The 12,573-nt window shown below is 37.6% G+C and overlaps 1 protein-coding gene across 1 annotated transcript in view; it reads left to right on the top strand.

The window, feature by feature from the left end:
* mrtfba (myocardin related transcription factor Ba) overlaps positions 1-12,573 on the top strand; it is a 45,561-nt gene that overhangs the window by 23,597 nt on the left and 9,391 nt on the right. The window contains exons 3-12 of the mRNA XM_039685380.2: positions 1,253-1,318; positions 3,606-3,661; positions 3,930-4,005; positions 6,353-6,520; positions 6,607-6,779; positions 6,889-7,026; positions 7,404-7,654; positions 8,125-8,293; positions 9,882-10,652; positions 10,731-10,850. Coding sequence (XP_039541314.2) covers positions 1,253-1,318; positions 3,606-3,661; positions 3,930-4,005; positions 6,353-6,520; positions 6,607-6,779; positions 6,889-7,026; positions 7,404-7,654; positions 8,125-8,293; positions 9,882-10,652; positions 10,731-10,850 — 1,988 coding nt within the window. The remainder of the gene's footprint in view (positions 1-1,252; positions 1,319-3,605; positions 3,662-3,929; positions 4,006-6,352; positions 6,521-6,606; positions 6,780-6,888; positions 7,027-7,403; positions 7,655-8,124; positions 8,294-9,881; positions 10,653-10,730; positions 10,851-12,573) is intronic.

Here is a 12,573-nt window from a genome sequence, read left to right on the forward strand (position 1 = left end):
ATAATTGCTTTTGAAAAACAAAAAACAAAATCTTACTGACCCCAAATTTTGAATTTGTCACTGTTTTCAAACCACTGATCTTTGACTGTCAGAACTAAAAAAAAACTTTGAAAGGATCTGAAACTCAAGACAGTATGATCTCAACACCCTTTCAGATCCCTTCAATGATGTTTTACATCACCAAGATGATGTAAGACGTTTTGCTCATCATGTGGAATAATAACCCAACCTAGAAAGCTGCAATGTTATGTTGTGAAGTCAAGGGGACCTAGATGATTTTTTTGTATCTCCTTCATTGTTCCTCTCAGAGCTGAAGTGTCATTTTTTTAATGCAACATTCTTTCTCAGTCACATATTCATAACTATTAATACAGTCATTGTATACAGTTCCCTTTTGGTGTCACAAGTGGTGCAAAAAGTTAAACTGCAGATTCATAGTGAAAACTATAGACTGCCAAATATGTGTCCTCAGCACCTTCCAGAGTTTCGTTTGCTCGACCTCAGCTGACCTTGTTACGAGTCAACTGACTCATAGTGGGTGAAAAAATTCCTCAAAACCTCTCTGTTTGTGCATTTTCACATGCTGAACATAATTTTTACATTTATGCATTTGACACTGGCAGACTTAAAGTAAATATTTTATCAGTATGCATAATGTATGTGTGCATGATGTTTCTATGTGCCATGTTGAGCTACAAGAACTACATTAACAACAACAAAGAATTGTTTAATCTTCGACTGAAATGATATCATTATATAGCTCTGGGCACGTGTGACGTGCAGCTGTGTTGCACCAGCCGTCATACATTTATAAATCCTCAGCTAATGGTGCTCATGATTCTTGATTAATGTCAGACGTTATCATGTTGCCTTTTTGACCAATTTGAGCTGTTTTTATAATCAGCCAAGTAAATCCGGGAGGCTCAGCCAAGAAGGCGAAGAAAAATGTCTTGAGAATTTTCCCAGGAAGTCTTCCAAGCAGTACCCTTTAAAAAAAAGGTCGCTCAAGAGCCTGTTGTTTTGGTGGCAGGAAGAACGTCTAGATTTTTTTTTTTTAATGGTTGCTCTTATGTAATACTAGAACGGAAATGTGTGTGATTTCGGTTGTGCTAAAGGTTAGATTTGCCTTTGTTGTCTATGCTGGTGTGTAGTGCTAATCAGGTGGAAAACTCCCATTCTGTGTGTAGTGTTGACAAGCCTGTTCTAGAGGTTGGGTCAAGAACATAACACTGCTTCTGCTTCTCTCCAACAGTTCTCCAGCTGAGGCTACAGCATAGACGCACCCGCGAGCAGCTCGTTGATCAGGGCATCATGCCACGTGAGTACAGCCCCTGTCATCTTACAACTGCTGCGTGTACCATAGAAGGGAGAAGATGATTCATATTTACCCACCCTTTGATGAAAACTGATATCACTTGTTTAACTTAATATGTCCAAATGCGAACGTTTTATGCCATGAAATGCCATTTTGCTGCCCATTTTTCCTCTATAATCAGAAAAAAATGTATGGTGGACTTTTTTCCATCATGAATTATATGGTTTGTGAAAAGTGGGTGTTACTGTACATACTGACTGGAGTAAGAGGCACTCATGACATCAGCTGAAAAGGACACTTTTAATCGGAAAAGCATACATTTTTTACAATACAAAGCATACAAAGTCCCGAAATGGACGCTGAACGAACTTTGTTTTGGCCTGATTTGTTCGAAATGACATCACACCAGTTCATTCTTCAATTTCGCTTAGTATATCAGGTCTTAAAGGGATAGTTCACTTTGAAATTAATTTTTGATATGTTTTAGTTTACCTCAAGGGCATCCAAGATGTAGGTGTCTCTGTTTCCGCAGTGTTTTCAATATTGATATTTTTAGGTCAAACCGTTCTTGTCTGTCAGTCAAATAATGGAGGTCTATGGTCACCACCTCAAAGAGCATGCACAGAGAAGTCCAGATTAAACGTGATTTAATGACTCATAAATGTAAGTACACATTGCTGGCCTAAGACACGAAACGAGCGGTTTGTGTGAGAAAATGTACAGTATTTATATCGTTTTTATCTCTTGTAACCACAGCCACAAAGCGCCCGCGCCCTCAGATCACTTGGACATGGCTGTGTTTACAAGAGGTAAAAACGATATAAATACTGTTCGTTTTCTCATACAAACCGCTCGTTTTGTGTCTTAGGCCACCAATTTGTGATTACATTTACAAGTCATTAAATCAGGTTTAATTTGGACTTCTCTGTGCATGCTCTTTGAGGTGGTGACCATACACCTCCATTATATGACTGACCTAAAAATGTCAAAATTGAAACTACTGTGAAACAAAGACGCCTACATCTTGGATGCCCTTGAGGTAAGCTAAAACATACCAAAAATTAAATTCAAAGTGAACTATACCTTTAAATGTGAATTTTCTTTTCACATTTATTTGAAATGATTTAAAAGTGACACGCTACTCCTGGTCAAATTTTGAAAATGCTTACTTAAAAAACGTAACGTTCAAAAGTTGAGGGTTGGTGAAATTTTCTTTTTGAAAGAAATTAATAATAGATGTTTATGTATATCTATAATGTACTTTCTATTCAATAAATAGTCCTGATATGTCATGGTTTCCATGGTTTTATCACTAAGCAATGTTCCATGAAGTAACATTGCTTAGTGATAAGCAATGTTACTTCAGATCCAAATCAGCATATTAGAAGTATTTCTGTAGGATCATGTGAAAATTAAGCTTTGCTGGAATCATTTTCAGGAATAAATTACATTTTAAGATATATCAAAATAGAAAATAGTTATTTCAAATGTAAATAATTTTTGACAATGTTACGTTTTTTTACTGTATTTTTTTTTATCAAATAAACTCAGCCTTGGTGACCTTAAGCGACTTTCAATAGCAGATTTTACAGACCCCAAACTTTTGAATGGTAACATGGCCTTGTACCCACATTACATATGTCATATTGTGATTATTATTATCTTCGACAGTGTCCCAAAGTTGACTGTCCCTACACAAAACGAACCATGCTTTAAGTGGTGTGAGCAAACCTTCCTGCTTTTGTGTTTAAGAGAGGAAATCAGTTGGTACTGTGGGTTCTTGTTTCTTCGCACCACATCTCCTTTTGAATCAGTTGTTTATTCTCGCTTATCATCGGGCACGGCTGACCAATAAACATGGTCTTTTTGCAAACGCTCACCTCAGCTCAGTCTGTTATTGCTCATAACCACCTTTCCGTTCAGCTAAGTCACTGAGCAGTGTGTGAGATCTCTCACACTCATGCTTAAAAACACTTTTTTTCTCTCTCTCTGGCAATCTCCGAGCTGATTGATTGGATTACACTGCATGCTGTCTCATAACTCAGTGTAATATCAGGCACAGATTCTGCGGGGATTACGGAAGCTGTCTGACCTGAACGGCACAGTGTAGTCTGCGTGCTAATCTCTGTGTGGGCCCTCCATCTCCTTTCTGAGTAATATGTGAGACGAGGCGCTGCAACATTTCGAAACAACTGGGGGAGATGAAAGAGCCATGTCTGTTTGAAGTGTGTGGGTGATGGCCTTGTGTCCTCATGAGACTGATTCTCTTCTTGTGTGTGTGACTTTACAGCCCTGAAGAGCCCTGCGGCGTTTCACGAACAGATCCGCAGCCTTGAGAGAGCCAGGGTAAGAGCAGGGCACCGAGCCCCAGTCCTCCTCCACTTTCCTCAGCCATCTGGGGTCTCTGATCCTCCATGATACCTCTTGAGGGCTCCCTAGCTCTCAGTAATGGGACACATGTGAAACCTTACAGTTGATTTAGTAGCTTAAGCCTTGTGTAAATGTGTTTGTTATTTGCAAAGCACAGAGGAGATTATCATAATGGTTACTTTATGATCCCTGAATTACAGAGGGGTTTTCGTTTTCTCAAACTCTGTATCCTTTCTCTCTGTAGACCGAAACTTTCCTAAAGCACAAAATACGCAGCCGCCCAGAAAGGGCCGAGTTGGTTCGCATGCACATTTTACAAGGTAATCCTCCATTCACGAGACATTTAAGGGCTGCTAATCTGCACGCTGGGAATTTTTTTGTTGTTGAATCTATTCTTTTCTAAACAAAGCTGTAGCTTGTTTGTAAATACAAATTTTCTGATTCAATTCCGAATCCTAAACCATTAAATTGAGTTTGATTTGAGTCATTCATTTGGTTATATTTCAGTTATATGTTATACTGTAAAACCTGATGAGTTTGTTCAACTCAAACTGTTTGAGGAAACCGATTGCCTTAAATCATTTAAGTTTATTAACTCAAAAAAATTAAGCATAAAAAAATATTTGATTTGTTTCCAAGTAACTCAATAACTTATTGTTAAGATAACTTGGGTAAATAAAGTTAATAATTAGTTACTATAACTTAAATCTATGAAGTACACTGTAAACCCGAATAAGTTGGCAGAACTCAAATCACTTTCAATAGTATAAACTTAGTTAGCTTTAAAAGCTAATCTGCTGACGTAGTAAATGCTAACATATTAGAAACAGTATGTTATAAGCACTTACAAGCACTTGCTGTATGAACGTAATAATATAAAGGGATAATTTGCTCTCAAATCAAGCTGAATGCACCACTTGTCACCATGATGGTAACTATCCTAAAGCCAAGATTAACAGAAATACTTCTAAATTAGCGTAACAAAACATTAATCACTACGAAATCTCACACTTAACATTACTCTTACACAAAAAAAAAAACATTATTTTGCACTTAATTTTAGCATTTACACTCTCTTTCAAGTGCCATCGGCAAAGCGTGCTGGGAAATAGTATCCCAGCCATTTCAGTTAAACTTAAAGGATTAGTTCACTTTTGAAAAAACTTTTGCTGATAATTTACTCACCCCCATGTCATCCAAGATGTCCATGTCTTTCTTTCCTCAGTCGAAAAGAAATTTAGGTTTTTGATGAAAACATTCCAGGATTTTTCTCCATATAATGGACTTCAATGGGAACCGGATGGTTCAAGGTCCAAAAGACAGTTAATAACTGTTTCAGATGCAGCTTCAAATGTCTTTAAACGACACCAGACGATGAATAAGGGTCTTATCATGCGAAACGATCGGTTATTTCAAAACTTATTCCAAAAATGTAACTTTTCTAAGGACGAATGCTAGCCTTGCTCTATTCTGTGAGGCGCGTTTGCAACGTCACGTATTACGTAATTACGTTCAAAAGGTCACGGGCGACGTAGCCGAAAGTACAGAGTCAGTGTTTACAAGTTGAACGCATAGGTTGAACGTGCAAACTAGCTCAAACACCGTTTACAAAAAAAGGAATTAAAAGGAAAAACAACGATGTCGGACGATTTTTTAATTCTGTACTTCCGGCTACGTCGCCCGTGACCTTTTGAACGTAATTACGTATTACGTGACGTTACAAACGCGCCTCAGAGAATATAGCAAGGCTAGCATTTGTCCTTAGAAAAGTTACATTTTTGGAATAAGTTTTGAAATAACCGATCGTTTCGCATGATAAGACCCTTATTCATCGTCTGGTGTCGTTTAAAGACATTTGAAGCTGCATCTGAAACTGTTATTAACACTATCTTTTGGACCTTGAACCATCCGGTTCCCATTGAAGTCCATTATATGGAGAAAAATCCTGGAATGTTTTCATCAAAAACCTAAATTTCTTTTCGACTGAGAAAAGAAAGACATGGACATCTTGGATGACATGGCGGTGAGTAAATTATCAGCAAAAGTTTTTTCAAAAGTGAACTAATCCTTTAAGTTCGTCTAAATTAAAATAAATAATTTCATAAAACTCAAAACAATGAAACAGTTCAGTTTACTTAAAATATATCAGTTCTGTGAACTTGAAAGAAAAAGAAAGTGCTAAATACTCATAAAAATGTATTTGACTCAACTAATTCGTTGAATTTAAGTTTGTCCTACTCAAACCAATTAATTATTTTGAACCGTTAGGGTTTACAGTTTTACTTAGGTAAATACATTCTCTCTCTCATACTTTTTTATACGTGTGTGTGTGATTCACTAAAAGTATTTGCAAAATGTGTCTTGCCATTATTTTATGGCACACGGTGTTCTTATTAAATCAGATTCAACACAAAACCAATAAAGGGAGCCTAACTTGGTACATTATGAAAATGCCAATTTCCCCAAACTATGCAGATAAGTTTGTGAGAAAATCAGGACAACCTAATGCCATAAAAGCAAGAAGAATTAATGTTCAGAAGGGTCAGCCAGATGCCGTACTTGTCTTGTTTACTTCTGTGATTGAGTTGACCATTGTGGTGTTTGAGGACGAGTGTGGGTTTGAGTGATTGTTGCACTGATTGTCGTTGGTTTTTGGTGGTTTGGCAGAGACTGTGGCGGAGCCTTCTCTGCAGGCCACCCAGCTGAAACTGAAGAGAGCTCGATTGGCTGATGACTTAAATGAAAAGATCTCTCAACGCCCCGGCCCCATGGACCTGGTGGAGAAGAACATCCTACCTGTGGACTCCAGCGTCAAGGAGGCCATCATTGGTGAAAGTGCGCACTGTGATTAAGGAATTAAATTAGGCTAAGATTGGACGTGTATGAATTATGATACATTGTCCTTTGTGTCCATTGGGTAGATGGTCAGATGCAGTACCCCAGAACTCTAGAGGAACCAATAGTAGATGAGGACAGTGGAGATGCGTTTTCACCCGAGCAGCCAGGAAGTCAGGAGTCCCAGGGTTCTGCAGCCTCACCTGGGGAGGTCCAGATCATTGAGGGGTCTTCACCAGTGCCCAATAACTTTTTACAGGTAGGTCTCCCTCCTTCTTTTGACACTCGGAGCTCGTGATGCAAAAACACAGAATTTGGTGATTCAAGTTTTGCAGTATTCTGAGATTCATTATTTGTTGTTTTCACAGCACTTTCCTGCAGTCGCCACCCCTTCAACAAATTTCTTCAAGCCTTTTTCCAGCAATGAGCAATCATTTAGCCCTCCAGCACCCATGCCACAAGTGGTCACCGTGGCCCATGTGAAGTCTGGGCCCACCCTAGTAAAGGTCAGTAAAGAACTGGCTTTTATAGTAAAGGAAAAACAACAAAAATGTATTAAACCCCCTTGATTCAGAAAGAAAGAAACATATTTCTCATAAAAATAACCTAGTGATAAAAATATGGGTCCCACTTTAAATGAATTGGCTTTAAGTACTATGTACTTGCATCGGAAAATAAGTACACTGTTCAAGTACAAAACATATATACACAAGTCTATTGTACTTAAAGACACTTAAATATGTTGTTTTGCCTTATTTTAAAGAGTTTTAAGTCATCTTGAGGGCCCGTTTTGAAGTTTGTTGAGGATCCCTAGTGGACCACCTGGTTGAGAACCACTGATTTAGATGTAATGCAAAATGGGAAATCTCTGTTCAATATACAGCAGAGTCAGCCTAAGCTACCTGGGGACAAGAGCCGTAGCAAGAAGAGCAAGGAGGCCAAGCCACGTGTGAAAAAGTTGAAATATCATCAGTACATTCCCCCAGACCAGAAACAAGAACCCGACCAAGCCCCGATGGACTCTTCTTATGCTCGATTACTACAACAACAGCAGCTATTTTTGCAACTACAGATCCTGAGCCAACAGCAACAGCAGCACTACAACTACCAGACCATCCTTCCTGCACCTCTCAAGTAAGTTCTGTGTGTCTGTAATCTGTGTGTCAGGCTCTGTTGTGTTCCTTATCTACTGCTTTGCCAATCAGTGAATCCAAATCATTTGGCATAGGTCATCTTTTGCTTTTCAAGCTAGCCAGGATGTGTTTTGTCAACCATTACTATAATGGTTGTACTAGATGGAAAATGTCTATGCTTTTTTGTTGCTGGTGGCACTCAGGTCCAGGACCATTACCTGTTTTCCAATAACAAATCCTGTTTAGTGATTTACATTAATGGTAGGAAGTCAGTGAGGTTATTCCTCTGCTTCCTTTTCCATCTCTTTTGCAAGATTTATTTTAACTGTCATTGTTTTCTGCTGCTGCATTGTTCAGTGGTGTTTATTTTTTTTTTTTTTTGAGAACTAGGGTCAAAGAAACAAATTGTTTCTGCTGTGATGTTAAGTGTTGTTCCTCCCCTCTTTTCCCATCTGCTTCCCTCCTCGCCAGGCCTGTGATAGAGGGCCAAAACAGCAGTGCCACAGTCGCTATTAACAGCGCCAGCAGCCTTCCTGCCTCAATCGTGTTGTCTCTGCCCACAGCAACACCTGTGCGGCCCAATAGCACCCTTTCCAACCGCAAGGCTGGCACACTACCAGCCAACCTGGAAGAGATGAAGGTACCGAGAGATTCTAATTATACACAAAAACTATATAATATAGAGCACTACTGAAGCACTACTGTTAAAAAAGAAGTTGGTACGTTTTTTTTAATGCTTTTGAAAGAAGTCTCTTATGCTACGGAAGAGGATTAGGGCCAAGCAATAATAAAAAAAATAAAACCATCTTGAGATTAAAGTCATTATAATGCGAGATTAAACTCGTTAAATTTCGAGAAAAAAAGTTGTAATACAATCTTGAGAATAAACTAATTAAAATTTAAGAATAAAGTCGTTGTGTTTTGAGAAAAAAGTAGTTAAATTTCGAGAAAAAAGTCGAAATACAATCTTGAGAATAAACTCATTAAATATCGAGAATAAAGTCGTCGTGTTTAGAGAAAAAAGTCGTTCAATTTCGAGAAAAAAAGTCTAAATACAATCTTGAGAATAAACTCATTCAATTTCGAGAATAAAGTTGTGTTTCGAGATAAAACTCGTTAAATTTCGAGAAAAAAAGTCTAAATACAATCTTGAGGATAAACTCGTTCAATTTCTTGAATAAAGTTGTGTTTCGAGAAAAAAGTCGGTAAATTATGAAAAAAAAGTCGAAATACAATCTTGAGAATAAACTCATTAAATATCGAGAACAAAGTCGTTGTGTTTCGAGAAAAAAATCGTTAAATTTTGAGAAAAAAGTCGAAATACAATTTTGAGAATCAACTCATTAAATATCGAGAATAAATTCGTTGTGTTTCGTGAAAAAAGTCGTTAAATTTCGAGAAAAAAGTCGAAATACAATCTTGAGAGTAAACTCATTCAATTTCGAGAATAAAGTCATTGTGTTTCAAGATTAAACTCATTCAATTTCGAGAAAAAAGTCGAAATACAATCTTGAGAATAAACTCCAATTTCGAGAATAAAGTCATTGTGTTTCGAGAAAAAAGTCGTTAAATTACGAAAAAAAGTCTAAATATAATCTTGAGAATAAACTCATTAAATATCGAGATTAAAGTCATTCAATATAAAGGCACAATATATCGTGCCATAGTATATCGCACAACAAAAAATGCAACAATACGTATCGTAGATAGTGACAAAATGTATTGTGGATAGTCCCCCAAAATAAAAATTACTGTGTGCGAAAAAATTAAATTCAGTACTACATTAAACTGCTATACATAATGTTGATTATAATGTATAATAATGCAATGGGAAAATTTTGTGGGTCCTGATAATGCCAAATGTCTTATGTTATCAGTAAAAAGTGGCCAACATTAATTTAAATATAGCATATTCGTCTAAAACAACTCTGTATTTTCAGCTTCAGAATCATGAATATTGTTATTCTGGTGTCACCATTGTCCTTGGGTTACAAGCACCAAGTCCAAGCCTATTCATTTAAAACCACAATGTAATATCAAAGTTAGCATTTTAATCAACAGTATATTTTTTTTGTTATCGCACTAATATCATATCGCGAGTTCAGTATCAGACATGAGAGTATCGTTACACCCCTAATATTTGGTAATCCAAAATGTACTTTATTTTCTGTATTGAGTTAATATTTTCAGGGATGATAACTTCAATAATAATGGGTGTATTTTGGTAGGTGGCAGAGCTGAAACTGGAATTAAAGTTACGTAGTCTTCCGGTGTCAGGAACAAAAACGGACCTTATTGAACGACTTAAGCATTTCCAAGAAAACCCTGTCACTACTTCACCCAACAACTGCAAAAGACCTAACACGCAGCCCTGCAGCACACCTATGGAGGTGTCCAGCACCACTACAAGCCTCTCCCCCATCCAGCAGCCCCCTGAAAATGTGAGCTCCACTCCGCCTGTGTCTCCTGGTACTTCAGAGCTTCATCGCAGAGAAGACACATCCATGCAGGCCCAAAACCACAGTTTAACAACGGCAGCGCCTGTTCCCGAGGAGCAGGACCGGAGACTACACGAAAAGGAGCGACAGATCAGGGAACTGCTGCGTAAACTGGAGCAGGAGCAGAAGCTGGTGGAGAAACTGAAGATGCAGCTAGAGGTGGAGAAAAGGAGTGGACAAGTCATTCCACCTGTAAAAACATTTTCCAGTCCAACCACCATGTTGGCATCGGTCAAAACCGAAAACACTGTCCCTACCAACTGTACACAGAGTTCAAACACTACACCAACTCTGGTGAAGCTCGAGGAAGCCCACCCCAGTCAGGTGACAGCTACCCCTCTCCGTCAGTTCATTATCAGCCACCAAGGGGTGCCACAGGTCATAGGGCAGCCCCAGACTCTGCTGACCACTCCTCATGGGGGCACTCAGATCCTTCTTCCAATGCCCCTGGCGAACAATACCACTACCATCCAGCTGCCCAACACTAATGTCAAACTACAGGTAACAAAATACATACAGACTGCTTTCTATGTGTTATATACTTTATACTAAATATAATTTCCATGTCTTTTTTTGCAGCCAGTCTTGCAGGCTGTTTCTCCATCAGGCACAGGTCTAATTCAGACCTCCCAGCGACAGCCCACCAAAGCAGAGAGTCCTACATCACAACAGATGCTCAGTCACAACCACTTAGTTCAGGTCAGTCTCATGATTGAATGTAATAATGTTCCTTCAAGGGATAGTTCACTTTGAAATTAATTTTGGATATGTTTTAGCTTACCTCAAGGGCATCCAAGATGATTTTGATATTTTTAGGTCAAAACCGTTCTTGTCTGTCAGTCATATAATGGAGGTCTATGGTCACCACCTCAAAAAGCATGCACAGAGAAGTCCAGATTAAATATGATTTAATGACTCGTAAATGTAAGTACACATTGATGGCCTAAGACACGAGGTAAAAACGATAAAAAAATACTGTTCGTTTTCTCACACAAACCGCTCGTTTCGTGTCTTAGACCATCAATGTGTACTTACATTTACGAGTCGTTAAATCATGTTTAATTTGGACTTCAATGTGCATGCTCTTTGAGGTGGTGACCATAGACCTCCATTATTTATTTTTATCTAATGTTCATTTTTTTTTTTTGTATTATATAATTTGTAAATTGAAAGTGTATCACAGTTTCCACAAAAAAAAAAAAATATTAAGCATCACAACTTTTCAATTAGAAGAATAAATTGCATTTTAAAATATATTTAAAAATAATTAGCAGTTATTTAAATTATTTCACAAATTATATTATTCATTAACATTACATTACATTACGTAACTTCATTCATTCAACATTAACATTAGTCTACCTTAGTCAACTACCTTAGTTAACATGAACTAAGAATCAACAAGAACTTCTATAGCACTTCTTAGTTAATATTAATTTCAACTTTTACTAATATTATTAATTATTAAAATCGTAGGTTGTATTTGTAAACTTTAGTTGATGCACTGTGAACTAACAATGAACAGCTGTATTTGTATTAGCTAACATTTACAAAGATTGCTAAATATTGTAGCAGTTGTTTTGTTAACTGTTAGTTTGTGTCAGTTAATACATTACCTAATCTTAACTAATGAACCTTATAGTAAAGTGATACCATTATATTATATATTGTTAAAGGGATACTCCACTTTTTTTTGGAAATAGGCTCATTTTACCACTCCCCCAGAGTTAACAGTTGGGTTTTACCGTTTTCGAATGTATTCAGACGATTTTCTGATATTTAGAAGAATATCAGCCTACTATGGAAGTCAATGAGACCAGAAACTGTCTGGTTACTGATATTCTTCTAAATATCAGAAAATCGGCTGAATGGATTTGAAAACGGTAAAACTCAACTGTTTAACTCTGGGGGAGTGGTAAAATGAGCCTATTTCCAAAAAAAGTGGAGTATCCCTTTAAAATGTAGCATTATATGAACATAATTGTATGTGGTTGAATCTGCTCTATTTACTCAGTATAATTGAGCAGATATATTTTCAAACCACTTACCGTAAAAAAAATTAAAAAAGAAAAGTCAGACACTGTTGTCAGTGATGTTGATCTCAGAATTACCAAACGTCAGCCGATTAATCAGCCTGGCTAATGTATCACAACTTTTATCCACACTGCAGCGTTTGTTTTTTAACAGAGTATTGAATGACTGTGGAACCTGAGTGAGAACAGGATCAGTGCCAGCAGGAGCAATCAGAACAAGTGAACATTATCTGTGAGCTCTGAGGTCATCTAGTTTTTGTCTGACCAGCAGAGTCATTCATCAGCGAGATAGATGGGAGTCACTGCTCTCATTTCTTTCTAGGCTTTCACTCTACTATGATTGGCCTGTCCTGGCAACAGTGCACCATGCTAAGGTTTCCCAGCTAGAC

The sequence above is a fragment of the Pimephales promelas genome, chromosome 17, assembly GCF_988280905.1.
Source record: "Pimephales promelas chromosome 17, fPimPro1.hap1.1, whole genome shotgun sequence".
Classification (NCBI taxonomy): domain Eukaryota; kingdom Metazoa; phylum Chordata; class Actinopteri; order Cypriniformes; family Leuciscidae; genus Pimephales; species Pimephales promelas.